The following is an 18,884-nucleotide window of genomic DNA, read 5'->3' as shown; positions in this document are numbered from 1 at the left end:
GACTAAAACAGTAAATAAACACAAGACATATATATACTCTATTAGCCACAACACAACCAGGCTTATATTTAATATGCCACAAATTAATCCCGAATAACAAACACCTCCCCCCTCCCGTCCATATAACCCGCCAATACAAATCAAACACCTGCACAACACACTCAATCCCACAGCCCAAAGTACCGTTCACCTCCGCAAAGTTCATACAGCACATATATTTCCCCAAAGTTACGTACGTGACATGCACATAGCGGCACGCACGTACGGGCAAGCGATCAAATGTTTGGAAGCCGCAGCTGCGTACTCACGGTAGCGCATATCCAACTCAAAGTCCTCCTGGTAAGAGTCTATGTTGTCCCAGTTCTCCACAGACCAATGGTAAAGCTTGACTGTCATCGTTCGGGAATGTAAACAATGAAACACCGGCCACGACGTAGCCGCTACGTGTTTGTGTTGCTGCAGCCGGCCGCTAATACACCGCTTCCCACCTACAGCTTTCTTCTTTGCTATCTCCATTGTTCATTAAACAAATTGCAAAAGATTCACCAACACAGATGTCCAGAATACTGTGGAATTTTGCGATGAAAACAGACGACTTAATAGCTGGCCACAATGCTGTCCCAAAATGTCCGCTACAATCCGTGACGTCACGCGCAAACGTCATCATACCGAGACGTTTTCAGCAGGATATTTCGCAGGAAATTTAAAATTGCACTTTACTAATCTAACCCGGCCGTATTGGCATGTGTTGCAAGGTTAAGATTTCATCATTGATATATAAACTATCAGACTGCGTGGTCGGTAGTAGTGGGTTTCAGTATGCCTTTAATGTATATACTGTATACAACATGGAAAAGAATACGAGCTAGATAATTTAGTTCCACTCAAACCCTAATTCTTCATAATTTTGAACAATTATTTATCTCACTGCATGTCGCACGCCACAATTAGATGAAAATAATACCAAACCAAGTTGTAATGTTGCCGTCTTTCCGTCTGAGTTATTTCGTATTAGTCCAACTTAGACATCAGAGCAGGTGGGAAGTCATTAGACGGGAATGAATAGCACATGAGGCGTCAGACAGCAGTCATAACAGTCTCACAGCCTGAGTAGAGGGGAAGGAGCCCCCTCCTCGGTCTGATATCTCAATGTTTCTTAACCTTGGGGCCCATTGTTGAGCCGCCCAACATTATCTCTTTCTCAGCTGTGGTCTGTATGGGCCGTAGTAGAACTCAGTTGTAATACCCCTTTTCACCACTTGTGGCAGTAATGACAATATCAAACAAACAGAAGAAGTCTATAGCCAAAGTCATATTCATTTTTAATTTAGTTAGAATGTATTCATTTTAGCAGTCTATAATTTTATGTAATTCTTCTTTGCAACAGTTTTTATGAGTTCCTTCTTTAGCCTTTTCCTTATTTCTGAAACATGCCTGACCTCCGTCCATCCATCCATTTTCTACCGCTTGTCCCTTTCGGGGTCGCGAGGGGTGCTGGAGCCTATCTCAGCTGCACATTGGCGGAAGGCGGAGTACACCCTGGACAAGTCGCCACCTCATCGCAGGGCCAGCACAGATACCTAAGCCTTGATAATAATCTTTGTGATAACACGTGCTTTCATATAATTATTGAATACGATTAACAGTAACATTAATAATTTTGTGTTAATATTTAGTAGTACCCGGTCCCCGCTCTAGTGGAAAAGTTGGACCCCGAGTTTAAAAACCTTCCCAGTGGCCTTGTGGTTAGAGTGTCCGCCATGAGACTTGAAGGTTGTGAGTTCAAACCCCGGCCGAGTCATACCAAAGACTATAAAAATGAGACCCATTGCTTCCCTGCTTGGGACTCAGCATCAAAGGTTGGAATTGGGGGTTAAATCCCCAAAATGATCCCCGAGCAGCGGCCACGGCTGCTGCTCACTGCTCCCCTCACCTCCCAGGGGGTGAAAATGGGGATGGGTCATATGCAGAGGATAATTTCCCCACACCTAGTGTGTGTGACTATCGTTGGGACTTTAACTTCAACTTTAACTTAAAAAGGTTAACAACCCCTGTGATAGCTTATACTTAATGTCCAAAAAAGTACGTCCACCTCACTGTGATGTCACACTGTAGCCACAAATGACGGTCAGAAGCATCCAAAACTGCATGCAAGCTCACGCCCAAATTAATGAACCTCATGATTTGTTGCTTTGATAGTATTTAATATGAGTATCTAACGTTGTAACAATTATAAGTCAGAAAAGACAAAAATTATAATAGGTCCCCTTTAATCTTTAAATGTGTTTGTGTGATATGCCATATGTGTGTGAATAATACAGGTGGACACTTGTCTGCCCATATAGTGTAGGTCTATCTATGTGGATCACATCAATCAATCAATCAATCAATGTTTATTCATATAGCCCTAAATCACAAGTGTCTCAAAGGGCTGCACAAGCCACAATGACATCCTCGGTACAGAGCCCACATACGGGCAAGAAAAAACTCACCCCAGTGGGACGTCGATGTGAATGACAATGAGAAACCTTGGAGAGGACCGCATATGTGGGTGACCTCCCCTCCCCCCCCTCTAGGGGAGACCGAAAGCAATGGATGTCGAGTGGGTCTGACATAATATTGTGAAAGTCCAGTCCACAGTGGATCCAACATATCAGCGAAAGTCCAGTCCATAGTGGGGCCAGCAGGAAACCGTCCCGAGCGGAGACGGGTCAGCAGCACGGAGATGTCCCCAACCGATGCACATGCATGGATAAAAGACCCCTGAATATTATTTCACATTATTAACTGTATCCACTTGGCATCTTTTGCACCGGTCACCCAGGGGAGGCATCCCCACATCTGCGGTCCCTTCCAAGGTTTCTCCCTGTTCCCATTGGGTTGAGTTTTCTCTTGCCCTGATATGGGATCTGAGCCAAGGAAGTCGTTGTGGCTTGTGCAGCCCTTTGAGACATTTGTGATTAAGGGCTATATAAGTAAACTTTGATTGATTGATTTTTGTAAAGCAACGGGCTGTTGATATGGTTAATTAAAAAACTGTCTTTCTGTCCTTTTGTTGGTTAGCCGTTAAGTTTGGCCGCATGTCCAAGAAACAACGTGACAGTCTGTATGCAGAGGTCCAGAAGCACCAAGCCCGACTGCAGGAGCAACGGCAGCAACAGACGGGGGAAGCGGAAGCTTTGGCACGTGTTTACTCAACTAGCCTAACCAACGGACTGTCGACCCTCAACCACGAGATTGGGGGCACCTATGCCAACGGCCATGTCATTGAGCTGCCCAAAGGTGGCCATGTCAATGGAGGTGGACTTCCAGGGGGATATTATGGGATGGATTCTACCCAGCCGTCTCCGGACCAGTCAGGTTTGGACATGTCAGGCATGAAGCACATTAAACAGGAGCCAGTCTATGACCTGACGCCAGTACCCAACCTGTTCAGCTATGGAGGCTATCAGGACAGTCAGCTGGGGCACAACAATGTCAGCATGGGAGAACTAGGTAATCATCACACAAAATACATATTTCATTTTGGAATCTGCATGACACATTTATATGGGAAATTAACCACAATTCAGTCCTAAATTTTTTAAAATCCGAGCATAAAACAGGATTATTCAGATGCTTGAACAATTGTCACTGTGTCTTGATTGTGTTTTGCACAAGCTGTTATTTAAAAGTTAAAATGAAGATCCAAACTCAAAATCCAAGAAAAAGTAATAATAATTGGAACATTAATAAGTGATACATGTATGCAATGGCAAATAGTGCATAACAGGCAACACTGTACCAGACGTATGCATGCATTAGCAAATAAATGAATATAGTGTGTGTTAATCAAATCGGTTATTGACTTACAATCCTCTCCTCCAGACCGCATTGCTCAGAATATCATCAAGTCTCATCTGGAGACGTGTCAGTACACCACAGAGGAGCTGCAGCAGCTGGCCTGGCAGACACACTCCTATGAGGAAGTCAAAATTTATCAGAGCAAGGTGAGCATTTTTTATTATGACACAATCACCATGTGTTGGATGTGGAACATTCGGATTTTAAAATATCCTCTGTACAGTGGGACCTTGCTTTACGAACGTAATTCGTTCTTGAACATTGTTCGGAAATAGAAAAGTTCGTCAAATGAAGCACATTTCTCCATAAAAAAACAATGTAAATATGATAAATGGGTTCCAGCTTCAACAAGTCCGTATTTTAGTAAAAGTTTGTACACTTTTAACACAAAATAAAGTGCTCTACAGTACTGAATAGTGAACAACATAAGGTTTAACTTTCTTTGAATTAGAAAGTCAAAACAACAACTAGACTAGGTCACTACAATGATTGGGAATAAAAAATAAAATCTACCTTACCTTGTCGGTTAATCTTCTTTGCCTGCAGAAGAATAGAGTGGGGGTTTGGGGGTAAAGCAGTGTCGACAACGCTGTGGATACTTTCTGAATGTTTAAAACCACACATCGCTTGTCCATTGTTTTCTTTCAACTTATATTCCTTCAACATTTGTAAAAAAAACTCTTGTGGATGTACTACCAGTCTGTGGTTGCCAGTGTTGTGTACTACATCGTAGTGTTCTGGGGGGGGGGCAGTACATCTAAGGACAGCTCCAGACTGGAGAAACTGATCAGGCGGGCCGGTTCTATGATCGGAATATAACTGGACTCACTGGTGACGGTGGCAGAGAAGAGGACTGTGGAAAAACTAGTTAGCATCTCTGCATACCGTTATCAGTAGCCAGAGGAGCCTGTTCAGTGCTAGACTGCTTCATCCCAAGTGCAGGACTAATAGACTCAAAAACTCCTTTGTCCCACACGCCATTAGACTGTACAACTCCTCTCTGGGGGGCGAGGGGGGGGGTACTCGGATGACAGGGGATGCAAAACAATAACAGTGCAATACTTTTTCATAACATGGTTACTACTGTCTAGTTTCTCTTGTTATATTCTTATTTTACAGTTATATTGTTATTCCCATTGTTGCTTTTTATTTTTATTTATATTGTAATATTTTTCTAGTTTGTTTCCATTTATACCCCCATTATTTACTTTTTACTTTTTAAATTCGATCTCAACTCTGTACACTGCTGCTGGAATTTTTATTTTCCTGAGGGAACTCTCCTGAAGGAATCAATAACGTACTATCTATCTATTGAGCTAGCAAAACTAGAAACATGTTGTAAAAAGGCTAAAAAAAAAAACTGTTAAAAAAGATAGTATTTAATAGCAGCTCTAAATAACCACATAAATTGATAAGCTGTAGGCACAAAATGGTGGCGTTGTGAGACACATACTGGGTGGATGACTCAGAGACAAGGTTCAAACACCATAGCATATTTTTATTCGGTACGTGGTTTGTACATTGAAAAGTTTGTACAATGAGGGGTTCGTAAATTGAGGTTCCATTGTATGTTACAGGGTGCTCCTGCTTGAACAGATCCTATGGATGTGTTTTGTACGTTATAGTTCATTGTCATGTCATAGAATATTTTACTCAGTTCACATCGTCTTCATGAATGATGACCATTTAGGTTTGTTTTCACTGAAAGCTAAGCAAATTTAATGACTCTAACCAAGTAATGAATGTTCTTTGGTTTAGCCTCGGGACGTGTTATGGCAGCAGTGTGCCATTCAGATCACACACGCCATCCAGTATGTGGTGGAGTTCGCCAAGCGCATCTCAGGGTTTATGGAGCTGTGTCAAAATGACCAGATCCTCCTGCTCAAATCAGGTGAGTGCATTTTAACAGGTGTGTTACACTCAACCAGGTTGCTTCAAGGTAAATCAAACACGCTCTTTTTCAGGTTGCTTAGAGGTTGTTTTGGTGAGGATGTGCCGGGCCTTCAACCCTCTCAACAACACCGTGCTCTTTGAGGGGAAGTATGGAGGCATGCAGATGTTCAAAGCTCTAGGTAAGACATGTTAGCAGCTGTGCATTGTTGTCTGGTATGAATGAGAGTGAGGGCCGATTCATAGAAAAAAAATACTAAGAATCATTGGTACTGGTAATGTTTAGTTCCTCTGAGCATTAAAGACAGAAATAAGATTAATGACTTTTTTTTGTCCTCGTCTTTGTTTGCCTTCAAGGTTGTGATGACTTAGTGAGTGCGGTGTTTGACTTTGCCAAGAGTTTGTGTGCACTGCAACTAACGGAGGAGGAGATCGCTCTCTTCTCGGCAGCTGTCCTCATTTCCACAGGTCAGTGAACACTCCCAAATTACATCATAATCAAAGAAGCAAAATACGAGCGTTTACACAGTTTTCGGTCAACTGTTCCTCACAATACCACACATTTTAGTTCAGTCCAACAATGTCAAATTATATATGCATGAAATTTAAACAACTTTATTATTACCTGATTCAGATCGCCCGTGGCTAATGGAGCCTCGCAAAGTTCAAAAGCTCCAGGAGAAGATCTACTTTGCCCTGCAGCACATTATGCAGAAGAACCACATGGATGAAGATGCATTGGCTAAGGTAGGCCAAACATACTACACAACCTACTCTAGAAGTAGCAGCAGTTTATTTCCGTGGATAGAGATAGCAAAATTCATGACTGTGGTAGTTTCACTTATTGCTAGCACACACAAAAAAATGCTGGGTTTTTTTAATAACCCAATTTATGAGTTGCTCATTTTGGGTTACATTTTGGAGTTATTTTTATGAAGAGCAACCCATTGTTTGGGTTATAAGGGTATTATTTTAACTCAATTTCTGGATTTTCAAAATTATGAACCATTTTTGGGTTGTTTTTCAATGAGTAACGCATTTTTGGGTAAAATACTTTTTTAAAAAATAAAAACATACTTTTTTCTTGAAAGGAATATTATTATGGATTAATCTCATTAACATTATTTACAATCACACATCTTATGTACATATAAATATATTTGAGCATGCTGTATAGGACTACAATGACCATACACGGCAATTCTTGTAAAAAAAAAAAAATGTCACCCAAATCTTGCTTTTGAGTATAATTTAATGAAATAAAAATAATTTTGATCAGTACATGGGAAGGAGTAGGACAAACCAGCAGTAAAATGTATAATTTTTAACCAACCATTGGGTCAAGGAGCGCTAAATTGCGCAACCCAATAGTTGGGTTATTAATCAACCAACACTGAGTTAGCATAACTCAACTTTTGGGTTAAATAATTCAATTCAATAGTTTGGTTGGGAATAACCCAACATTAAGTTATCAAAACTCAACTTTTTGGTTAAATAATTCAACGCAAAAGTTGGGTTGAAAAAATGAACCCAAAATGTTGAGTTAAAATTACTCAAATAAGGAGTTTGTCCTTTTCTGAACCAGCAGTTGGGTTAAAATTGGTTTATTTTTTAACCCAAAATTTTTTTGTGTGCAGCCTGTCACATTGCATAAGCCTTTCTTACAGACCAATTGCCTGTCTGAGAAAACATATTAATAGGAGCATCAGTCGCACCCAGAGGGAAATATCGTCCGCGGCTACGCACCTTCCCTCGGAATCAGAGTAGAGAAACTCACAAATACTATACAGAGACACTGTAGTAGCAGTTTTCCTTAGGTTATTCAATAAATATTAACTGCACATAATATTAAATGAGGACTAGAAATTTTGAATGGGCCTGCTATCTGTGTTGTGCACCTACGGCCCAGGGTTAAAGACTACAGTTTTTTAAAGGCAAATGAGCCTAAAAAATTATAAAATTAGCTACGTAATAGCATAAATCATTAGCATACTTGCAAGATGGCGCCAAGCAACAAAATCCATGATTTGTAGGTTTATACAACTATATTGTTCTAGGAGCCACTTTTCAAGAGAGCTAATACTGAACTTCTCCCTTCACTATTATTCTTATTTTTTGGTCTATTTATTTTGTCACAGTTACAAGTTTTAGAAAAAAATGCTCTGTAATGCAAAAAAAAAGTGTCCACAGCAGTGGACGCTGGCCTTAAGGATGTTAAGCTGTCAACGCAAGGATCTGCCATTGTGTTTACTTTGGTCCAAATTCTACCATACAACAGAATTGAAGAAAACTATATTTATATAGCACTTTTTCTCTAGAGACTGAAAGCCATTACCAACATATTTAAGCACGGAAGGGGGATCGAACCTGGAATCCTCAAGTTGCTGGCACGGCCACTTAATCAACCGAGCCACGTCGCCCCAGAAGCACTCTAGTATTTGTTTTTATCATATTGAATTTGCTGTTAAAATGATAAAGTCTGTCCTACGTTTTGAACTGAACTTGGGGGCATATCAATGTTAGCATGTAGACAAAAAAAGCAGTTAGCATACTTACAAGATGGGAAAAAGTAAAGCCATGATTTATATGTTTATACAAACAAAATAAGATCAAATGCTAGCATGCTAACATTAGCAAAGCAAAGTGAATGGGTGCTTGTTTTGCAAGAAAGCCAATAATAAAACAGCACCCAGATGGTTTATGTTATTAATAAGATATGAGATGAATAAATTATATTGTGTGTACATTTTATATTACAAGTATTATAAGTATAATCCATACTTGTCTGTCTTAGTTGTATGGCCGTGTATCCGGCCAGCAATTGTGATGAAAATTGATGACAATAGCCAAGTGATGCTGGAATGTTGTGATATGATTTGATCATGCTCGTGTGATCTGGGCAAAAGGGGCATTACATGCTCCTTAAGTGATACGATTGTTCAGTTTGAAGGGTAGCGGTCTGAAATTTGAATTATTTTTTTTTATTGCAACATTGTTATAATAGGATATTAAAATAAAGTATACACACTTTCTCCTAAGATCTCTTTCGGTCCCATTGACTCCAATAATAACTGCTATATTTTAACAGATTGTAATCCTGGTATAATATTATGCTTTTTCCATGAAAACCAAATTAATCTCATCCTTGCCGATAAAAAAAACAAGAAAGTATTGTTCTGGTGTAATTGCACCCCCTTATCACACCAGACGGCACTAAAAAACCATGATGCATAATTATATATATATATATATACACTTGTTTGAACCCAATAATGTCTACAAAGTTCTGCTTGCTTTCTTTCTCATTCTAGCTCAGTAGGCATGGTAAAATAGTATTTCTGTCCACTTGTTTTTACTGTTTCAGAACCTGTTTACTGTTTCAGAATAAAAGTTGTCATGAATTATTGACTTAATCAAGGCTGAAATTACCCATCCTCAGATACTCTACTCTGCAACTTATTTTTTTTAGAAATATTGCATATTTTAAATGTTTCAATTATATAAAACAAACACTAAATTGGCCCTAATGTGTGATTGTGAGTGGGAATGGTTGTCTGTCTATCTGTGTTGGCCCTGCGATGAGCTGGCGACTTATCCAAGGTGTAACCCACCTTCCGCCTGAATGCAGCTGGGATAGACTCCAGCCACCTCCGAGAGGGACAAGCGGTAGAACATGGATGGCTGGATGGATTTGTTATTCTTTTGACAAAAAGCCATAAAACATGAAACACACAATGAAAGCTTTTATATCAATAGATATATCTGAAGTTGTTAAAAGATTCCAAGCATTGACGGTACAAACATAATAATTCATTTTTGACTTATGACACTTTTGTGGGTGGGTCCCTTTTGGGTTCTAAGACTGAGTGTGTATAGTCAATATTAAGGTTGCACAAGGGTTAAAAAAATCCATCCATTTTTTACATAAAACATTTCCAGTATTTTTCATGCGGCCCAGGTTTAGGTTTTGGAAGACTATTGATCCTTTTAGACGTTTAGTGTGTTTATCTAATTACATATATATTGTTTGTTTTCTCTAACAGCTCATCAGTCGTATCCCAACTTTGTCGGCTTTGTGTACACTCCACACTGAGGAGCTCCAAACCTTCCAGCAGCTTCATCCAGAAACAGTCAATGTACTCTTCCCTCCGCTCTATAAAGAACTCTTCAACCCTGACCCAAACTCTGCCATGGCCATGCCCAAGTGACTGCAACAAACAACGTCAGTGGAGGACGAACAACACAAAAGTGATCGTCAAATTCCACACATCTCCCCGTCCCATTTACGATCGCGGAGTAAAGGGTCACCTGCTAGAAACTTACAGTTACCGCCAACAATACTAGGAATGTCCAGCACTTATCCCATCCTGTTCACCGATACAGTCTGAAGAATGTATATATAAAAGAAAAATGCCCAAGCCACAACCTTAGCAGGAGCATCCTGACCTGAACTGACTGACCAGAAATGTACAGACTTTAAAAATCTAGGAACATTTTATGCTTTTATTCGTAAAATATGGGTAAGTTAAATTTATTTTGAATTTGAAAAAAAAAAACTCTTTGTTGGTTTTGTTAGGGATGAATAAATTGTCCAAAAGAAACGCTGGATGGAAGAGAGGGGGTGAAATTAGAGAAGCTATTGTAGATATTCTTCTTGAACAGAGCGGATTCCAGTATTACTTCTGTTAAAATAAGTTAGTCCTAATTTAAATATACAACAGTCCATCGTGGCTGATTATTCCTTGTCGATGTGTTTTTCTTTGAACAGATAGTTTCTTGTGTACAGAATTTGTAAAGTTGAGACTTGTAAAGGAATACTGGGAGTCAATCTGGGTTTGCTGATATATAGAAGCCTTGTCTGGATTCTGTTAATATGTAAAGAAGGAACAGCATCCTTCTGTTGCAAACTTCTAGAGATGTAAAGAGAACATATGAAGGAGTTTTTTAAATAACTGCTACTTTTCAAGGTGAAGATGTATACAATGATATTATATTTTGAAAGAAAAAAAAAAGATCCAGCAGGTTTGCTGTTCTATCACATTTTTTTTGTTGCTGCAATACCTAGGTCCAAAAAATTTGGACTGCTTCAGAACAATCAAGCAGAAAGAACCAATCAGAAGCTACCACTTCAAAAATAAACCTGATCTCCAACCATTTCCAACATATTCCTTATGTAAAAGGACACTGACTTTAGAGTGGTTGCAATTTTCACCAAAAGACACAAGAATTTAACTTTTAACATTCCAATCTTCAAAGACCTGTATTATTTCTGTGCCCTCATCCCTCCCATCACTTTTTGCACAATCTAGTCCCTGGATGTCCTGGACCACTCCAGGCTTTGAATATGAAGGAACCCACAGAGCAATAACTTTATACACTGCCTTTCTGATCTCTTTTTCCTTTTTTATGTTTAGAACAGGGTAGCGATTTGAAAAAAAAATGCACTATATTTGATTCCTATGTCTATATATATGGTACGAAATTCCACCACTGACTGTAAACACAGTTACACAGAGCACTGGTTGCCGGGTTTGAACAAAACGTGACAATTCCTCTCGAAAAATGTGATAAGACAATCACTTGTGTTGCTTTTTTGTTAGCTGTTACACATTTAATAGCACTTAAAAATGTCCTTGTTTTGAATTGATCCGCCTTACTTTTATGTTAACTACAATTTGGTCACTGTGTAACATCAACCTACTTAAGTTAAACATTATATTCTATCAGGTAGGACACTATAAAGACTTAGCTTTGCGCACTTCTGCATTCTGCCACTGGGTGCTCCATATGCATTATTTTTTCTATCTGGTCATCCTATTGAGGTAGCATATCACCTTAAATGACCACATTAATAAAAAAACTATCCATTATTGGTTGTATTGGCACTATTTTGGCACAGCACTTAAGTGAATCATACTGTATGTGCACTAGAAGTGGGCATATGTTCCTTACACAGTGGCCAAATGTTAACCCTGCGTAGTTATTTGTCAAATTATTGCTCGCCGTTCAAATCAGATTTAAGTAACATTTGTCACCCCAGATTAGTGGCCAGTGACTCTGTAAGACAATCACTCATTAAGGCTTGATGCACTGCCTAGCATCTCTCAGGGAGCAGCTCTTTTTCTGACTTTGCATTAGAAAAGGGTTTCATATTTTTGCAAAATTTACAAAAAATGTAATTTAATGGACTTTTTGCGATAAAACGCAGCATAGGCTGGTAATGGAATCTGCCCAGACAAGGCTTTGATCAGTGTGTGTATGTTGTATACAGAGCATGAATTCACTGTCCAAAGGTCGTTAGTACCCAGACTATAATAATAAGCATTACTAGAGATATATTTGCTCGACATCGTCCGTGTACACTTACGTTTATTGCTTATTTTGCTGCTTTTGGGACCGTGTGTGACGTTCATTAGCAAACTGTGAATCGAGCACCGTCGTAACACCGTTGGACAGTGAATTCAAACTCTGGCGATGAAGTTTTGGTGTGTGATGTTTTCCTTTTCCCTTGTTAGACTGTGAATCAGAGGGGTGGGATGGGGTTGTGAGAGAGGATGTGCTGGCAAGAACAAGTGGTAACGCAACACTGTAAGTAAGATACTGTAGCAATAAGAACTGGAGGCATTTACTACTGTCATGTTTGCATTGTAAGATTATTTTTTATTTTATTACTATTTACTATTATTATTGTTCTTATTATGTCTACTATTCTTCTATTACTACTAGCCTATTGTTGTTCTGTTCTATTTGCATGACGTTTTATTGCAATGAAACATTTGGGGCATATTTGTGTTTTCTCTTCTCATGATATTACGGGGTCCTGGGAGGGATTATTGGCAGGGTGGGTTTAGGACCGGAGTCATTTTCCAACAATCTGAAGGACTTTTAAATAAAAAGTTTTTATTTATACACAAACAATTTAAAAAGATACTGTTCATATGGATAAAACATGCATACTTTTTTTCTTTATACCTTCGAATGTGTGAGTTACTATCACCAGTCAATGAACGGCCCTTTCTGTGCTGGCCTTATTGAACCGGATCAGAGACCCTTACCCTGCAGAGGGAGGGAATGATGTGGGAAGGGTAAACTTTCTGAATGTTATGGAGTACAATTCAGCGTTGAGACTGAACGCAATACGCCTTTACCACTCCATCAACACAGACAGATACATTCTTTTAAAAATCCATTTTCTACACACTTTGTCAAATACACTCCACCTATAAACTCTACGACCTTTTTTGAAAAGAACCTGAGTGAGTGTGTGTGAGAGAGACAAGCGATACTGTGAGACTGAGATGATATTTTCTCTACCAATGCTTTGTAAGCTTTCTCCAAGCATTACAGACGCGTGCAATTGAAGTAGTGTTGAAAATTGTTAATTTATTATTTAGAATGTCTTGGCGTCCAAGCAAGAGCAAATAAAACAAAATGTAGCACTGTAACCAATACTTAAAAAAGGTCATTGGGCTTACAGAACCTCTTTTACACAGGACTAACAAAAAATAAAAAATAAAAAAATATATTTCTGTTGTTTTCAAAGTGCCATAGCTAATGAGAGGAGGAATGATTGAAAAAAAGGACTGTATAGATGTTTTACTGCCCGAGTTTACTTGAGAAGCAATCATTACAAGGGGAAACTTCAAGGAAAATGTGCATTTGATTAACAGTTTTTACATTTTATGCTTTCTTCATCTGGTCATGGAGGACTCTACAGGACTCTGAGCTCTGACTCTATCAATCCAGGAACTCCTCTGTGCAGTTTCATTTTCACATCAGAATGATAGTATATATGTGCGCGCCTGTGTGTGTGCATGTATAAATTTGCATTTAATTGAGTCGCAGACACCCACATGTTAAGGATTAGAATGGGGTGAAGTTCAGAGCTATGCAGGGCCCTTTACGGAGTCCTCCTTTGATATGTGTACATATAATGAGAAGGTCTGAAGTGATTTTTTTTGTTAAATTCTATATTTTATCGCTTTTGTAGACATTTTGTTGTGGGAAGAAAAAATACAATAAATTTTATGGATGCATTTCTGCCTGTTTTTTTCCGCCCCGCACATGCACAACAACAATATTATTAAAAATGTTTTAGTTTCACCAAAAAACATTTTCCACATTTCAACACAGAATGTTTAATGATGTAAACTGATCAAATGTGAACTAATGCATTATAAGCACAGGTGGATTATCCATTCTGTTTTGAGCCCATTAATATATCAGCATTTACAGTAGGTATATTTCTGATTCTATTTTTAATCATTTTAACTCTTACAGACTCTCATATGTCTATTTTTTCAATGACATGGAACTAGCCAATACCTTCCAAAGTGTGATTTCAGAGTTGTTTGTGTACGTGAACTGCTAAGGTGCACGTGTCCTTTCTTCCTACTTCATGGGTCAAAGGTTACATGTCGGTTTGAGCCATCCTCTTGTTCTGCTACGCCCAATGTGGTCTCTGCCTCACGGCTGTACCTACACGTGTCCAGATGCCTCCTTAAATCTGAACAAAAGGAACATCAGTAAGCGACATGTCACTCCAATATCACAGTGATTACCACAAGAAAGAGAATACTGACAGGGCTTTGAGGAAGTCCATGCATCCATCATGAATAATTTGGTTTGATTTGTTACAGAAATCTTGGAGAGGACATAAGAGGAGGAAGAGGAAACACAACGTACCTTTGAAATATCAAAACAACTGTGACTGTATGTTTGTGTGTTTGTCTGCCGCGCTTGTTTGTTTTTGAGCACTGTTTCATTCCGAGCAAGTTATCCTCTGGATGCCGGTATCGTGTCTACCCAGAGACGTTAATTAATAGCTAATCAAAGCTAATGTCTCAGCAGCACATCGCCAACACAAAGACATGATTAATACGTAATCAAAGGCTGTGCAGCGCAAACGCACAAAGCAGCGCCCACCCCCCCGCAACTCCCGCCTTGAACACTACTGTTGTTATAGAAATAAACGAACACTCGCGGCTTAATTAGCTGGCTGTTGATGTGTGTTGTCTTTATTTGAAGTTGTTGGGGATTTATCTCAGAGCCAACTTAGGCCTCCCGAGTGACAACACTGCGGTGACATAGTGCGTGAGTACATTCCCATACACAGAAATATTGAAAAAATAACTTTACATAGTTAGTATTATGTTACTCTGTACCAATTACTTTTCTTCCTATCTAAGTCATTTCTAACCTGATAGGCCAAATATGTTGCAGTAGGCACTGCATGAGTGTTTTTGCAGGAAAGCGTTGATGGCAGAATCTCCCAAGTTGTCAGGTCCAAAGAGCATCTCACCTATGCCACCACTGCACAAAAACCACAACAAAAATGACAAATGTGTTTCAAGTAGGGATGTGCCGATCAATCGATCAGTATCAGACGATTTTCGTGAAAAGTATCTGATCGGCGATTGTCATTTAATGCCTTTTAATGTCAATTACAAACACAGATCCTCTCTGGCTGACAAGCGGATAGCAGCTAGATGTATCGCCATACTCAGTGTGTGGAGCCGCTCCCCTAAACCATACTTGCCAACCTTGAGACCTCCGATACCGGGAGGTGGGGGGTGGGGGGTGTGGTCGGGGGTGGGGCGGGGGCGTGGTTAAGAGGGGAATATATTTAAGCTAGAATTCACCAACTCAAGTATTTCATATATATATATGTATGAAATACTTGACTTTCAGTGAATTCTAGCTATATATATATATATATATATATATATATATATATGTATATATATATATATATATATATATATATATATATTTATTTCATTATACATATAAATAAAAGAAATACTTGAATTTCATTGCTGTTTACGGCAGAAGAACTGCTTCACGGTAGACTAAACGTGACTGCTGTTGTTGTGTGTTGTTACCGCGCTGGGAGGACGTTAATGAAACTGCCTAACAATAAACCCACATAAGAAACCAAGAACTCGCCCTCGATCATTCTACAGTTATGAAGTCATTGGGCAGGCAAGCTGTTTATATTGTGGGAAAGCGGACGTGAGAACAGGCTGTCCCCACTCAGGTCCGCATTGAGCTGGAGGGGGCGTGGCCTCCAGCTCCGGCTGAATACCGGGAGTTCCTTAATGTCAAACTACTTCCTTAACGTAAATGACCGCCATAACCACAACACCAGGGGGAGCTCCACTAACCACGTTAAACCCAGATTCCGAACTAACAAAGGTCTTAACTCATTCTCTTTCTATGCCACATCAATGTGGAATGCGCTCCCAACAGGTATAAAAGAAAGGGCATCTCTATCCTCCTTCAAAACCGCAATAAAAGTTCACCTCCAGGCAGCTACAACCCTAAACTAACACCCTCCCCGGATTGCTAATAATCAAATGCTAATAATCAAATGTAAACAATCAAATGCAGATACTTTTTCCTATGCCTTCTGTTCTCTCTCTCTCTCTCTCTCTCTCTCTCTCTCTCTCTCTCTCTCTCTCTCTCTCTCTCTCTCTCTCTCTCTCTATGTCCACTACTTGCTGTCCATATCCTACCCCGCCCCCCCTCCACACGCCTGATTGTAAATAATGTAAATAATTCAATGTGATTATCTTGTGTGATGACTGTATTATGATGATAGTATATATGATAGTATATATCTGTATCATGAATCAATTTAAGTGGACCCCGACTTAAACAAGTTGAAAAACTTATTCTGGTGTTACCATTTAGTGGTCAATTGTACGGAATATGTACTTCACTGTGCAACCTACTAATAAAAGTCTCAATCAATCAATCAATCAAATTGTCGGGAGACAATTTCTGCCGGGAGGTTATCGGGAGAGGCGCTGAATACCGGGAGTCTCCCGCTAAAAACGGGAGGGTTGGCAAGTATGCCCTAAACTAATAAAAATCACCTTTGTTATGGCAAATTCAATACATTTTTTAGGATCGTCGGTATCATTATAATGTATATTATCACTGGAGGACCAGGCTAAACATGTTACACACCAAGAAAAGAGAAGCAGTCATGCTAAATAGCTAAGCTAACCTAGCTTTGAACAACACCAAGAAATAAGTGTTTAGTAAAGTTTAAGAAGTGTACCTGTAACCATGTTGCAGCAGAAATTAAGCTGATACTAACAGGAAATTGACACGTATATTAGTAAGAGTCTAGAGAGAGGATAATATAACAACTGTTGGTTGGTCAGCATTGTCGCAGTCAGTAGACACGTATAAATTGGTAGTGTCGATATTAAGGGTGATATCACTATATGACAGTGGTTCTTAACCTTGTTGGAGGTACCAAACCCCACCAGTTTCATATGCGCATTCACCGAACCCTTCTTCCGTGAAAAATAAAATGTTTTTTTTTTTCAAATTCAAGAAAATATGTTTTTTTTACTGGTGCACAAAATGAACCGTGCATGAACATCACCTTGTTCAAAGAACAAAACCAACACAGTGCATGAACTCACAACAAATTACACACTTTACACACATTACCATGAATTGATTAACGTGGACCCCGACTTAAACAAGTTGAAAACGTATTCGGGTGTTACCATTTAGTGGTCAATTGTACGGAATATGTACTGTACTGTGTAAACTGTACTGTTTCATATAATGTATTCTCTTCCTTTGCAATCTGCTAGTAAAAGTTTCAATCGAACAATCAAACAACCTGCAAATCAGATGGAAAATTAGAGGGAACATTGTTTGGGGGTATCTATAATATGCTGATAGGGAGAAGTTTTTATTTACACGATAATTTACACGATAAGTCGGATGTGTCTTTACCTCCGTGGCGGAGGCTCCGCCGAACCCCTGAGGCCGACTCACCGAACCCCTAGGGTTCGATCGAACCCAGGTTAAGAACCACTGCTATATGATCAATAGAGTGATCAGGTTGATTTATTTTCCCTCAAAATATTTTTTTGTTGGTTATGGTAATGTTTACATGTTTACAGTAGGACTATAAGCGCAACATCAACATGATTTATATAAGTAACACAGTAGTGTTTGTTTTTGTTTAGTTAGTAAAATTGTATGTAATTAAAGAAAATAAGGTACTTGTTTAAATATTATGTTGATATTGGTAAACTGTCAATAAGTTAAGTTAAAGTTATAGTACCAATGATTGTCACTCACACACTAGGTGTGGTGAAATGTGTCCTCTGCATTTGACCCATCCCCTTGATCACCCCCTGGGAGGTGAGGGGAGCAGTGGGCAGCAGCAGTGGCCACACCCAGGAATAATTTTTGGTGATTTAATCCCCAATTCCAACCCTTGATGCTGAGTGCCAAGCAGGGAGGTTAAGGGGTCCCATTTTTATAGTCTTTGGTATGACTCGGCCGGGGTTTGAACTCACAACCTACCGATTTCAGGGCGGACACTCTAACCACATTCACCATCAACCGAGCTCAGTCATGGATGATCGGTATCGGAATCGGCAGCATAAAACCTTGATCCGGACATCTCTAGTTTCAAGTACAACATTTTAGATAACTTGAGCTAAGTATGTAATACCTGAGCTTTTCTCCCATAATGACTGTTGGATCAGTCAGCTCCTCACCTACTCCTGTCATGACAAAGACGGTTTTTAAAAGTGTTACCACATGTAAACGTGACATACTCTCACGGAGTAGTAAAACCCACCTTGTATATCAAGCACCAGTAGTTCTCTGCATGAGTACTCATAAGTCCAGTGTGAGAACGCTAAGAGCAGCTCTTCTAATGAAGAAGAGGGCGTGATCTCCTCACCTGTGTTGTTGTTGTACTTTCTGAAGTTACCAGACATGTTTCTTTCTATAGTAAGCCACTCTCCATTTGAATGCCATAGGACTAATGAAACATCCAGAAATCTGTCAAGGTAACATGATGACAAGTGAAAACAGAAGCAATAAAAAGTGCAACATAAATCACACTCCGATGCACATACTTTGGTGAATGACTAATGCCAACAGGTTTGATCTGGTTGAAAATGTGCATCATCTTGTGTGCTGCCCTCTGCTGCTGGATTTCCTTTAAACATAGAAAACGTACAAATGTGACATTAAGGTTATAGCTGTGGACAGCAACAGACACATTTTGGATATGAGTTTATATTGATAATAACATTACTAAAAACTGTGTCTGCATCTCAGTGGCTGCAAGCTGCAAGTAATATTTTCCTCTTGAACTGACC

The 18,884-nt window shown here is 39.3% G+C and overlaps 2 protein-coding genes across 4 annotated transcripts in view; one reads left to right on the top strand and one right to left on the bottom strand.

The window, feature by feature from the left end:
• rorb (RAR-related orphan receptor B) overlaps positions 1–13,769 on the top strand; it is a 60,205-nt gene extending 46,436 nt beyond the window's left edge. For both annotated transcript variants that reach the window (XM_062051186.1, XM_062051185.1), the window contains exons 4-10: positions 3,064–3,495; positions 3,868–3,989; positions 5,602–5,734; positions 5,808–5,915; positions 6,091–6,201; positions 6,368–6,480; positions 9,777–13,769. In XM_062051186.1, coding sequence (XP_061907170.1) covers positions 3,064–3,495; positions 3,868–3,989; positions 5,602–5,734; positions 5,808–5,915; positions 6,091–6,201; positions 6,368–6,480; positions 9,777–9,941 — 1,184 coding nt within the window. In that variant the 3' untranslated portion in view covers positions 9,942–13,769. The remainder of the gene's footprint in view (positions 1–3,063; positions 3,496–3,867; positions 3,990–5,601; positions 5,735–5,807; positions 5,916–6,090; positions 6,202–6,367; positions 6,481–9,776) is intronic.
• Positions 11,925–18,884, bottom strand: part of trpm6 (transient receptor potential cation channel, subfamily M, member 6) — a 39,250-nt gene continuing 32,290 nt past the window's right edge. For both annotated transcript variants that reach the window (XM_062051183.1, XM_062051182.1), the window contains exons 36-40: positions 18,639–18,721; positions 18,356–18,561; positions 18,227–18,278; positions 14,933–15,045; positions 11,925–14,239 (exon numbers count right to left, since the gene is read on the bottom strand). In XM_062051183.1, the coding sequence (XP_061907167.1) occupies positions 14,130–14,239; positions 14,933–15,045; positions 18,227–18,278; positions 18,356–18,561; positions 18,639–18,721 (564 nt within the window). In that variant the 3' untranslated portion in view covers positions 11,925–14,129. The remainder of the gene's footprint in view (positions 14,240–14,932; positions 15,046–18,226; positions 18,279–18,355; positions 18,562–18,638; positions 18,722–18,884) is intronic.

This window comes from Entelurus aequoreus, linkage group LG06, assembly GCF_033978785.1.
Source record: "Entelurus aequoreus isolate RoL-2023_Sb linkage group LG06, RoL_Eaeq_v1.1, whole genome shotgun sequence".
NCBI lineage: Eukaryota > Metazoa > Chordata > Actinopteri > Syngnathiformes > Syngnathidae > Entelurus > Entelurus aequoreus.
The sequence above is the reverse complement of the archived record's forward strand: the minus strand, read 5'-3'. Positions and strand labels throughout refer to the sequence as shown.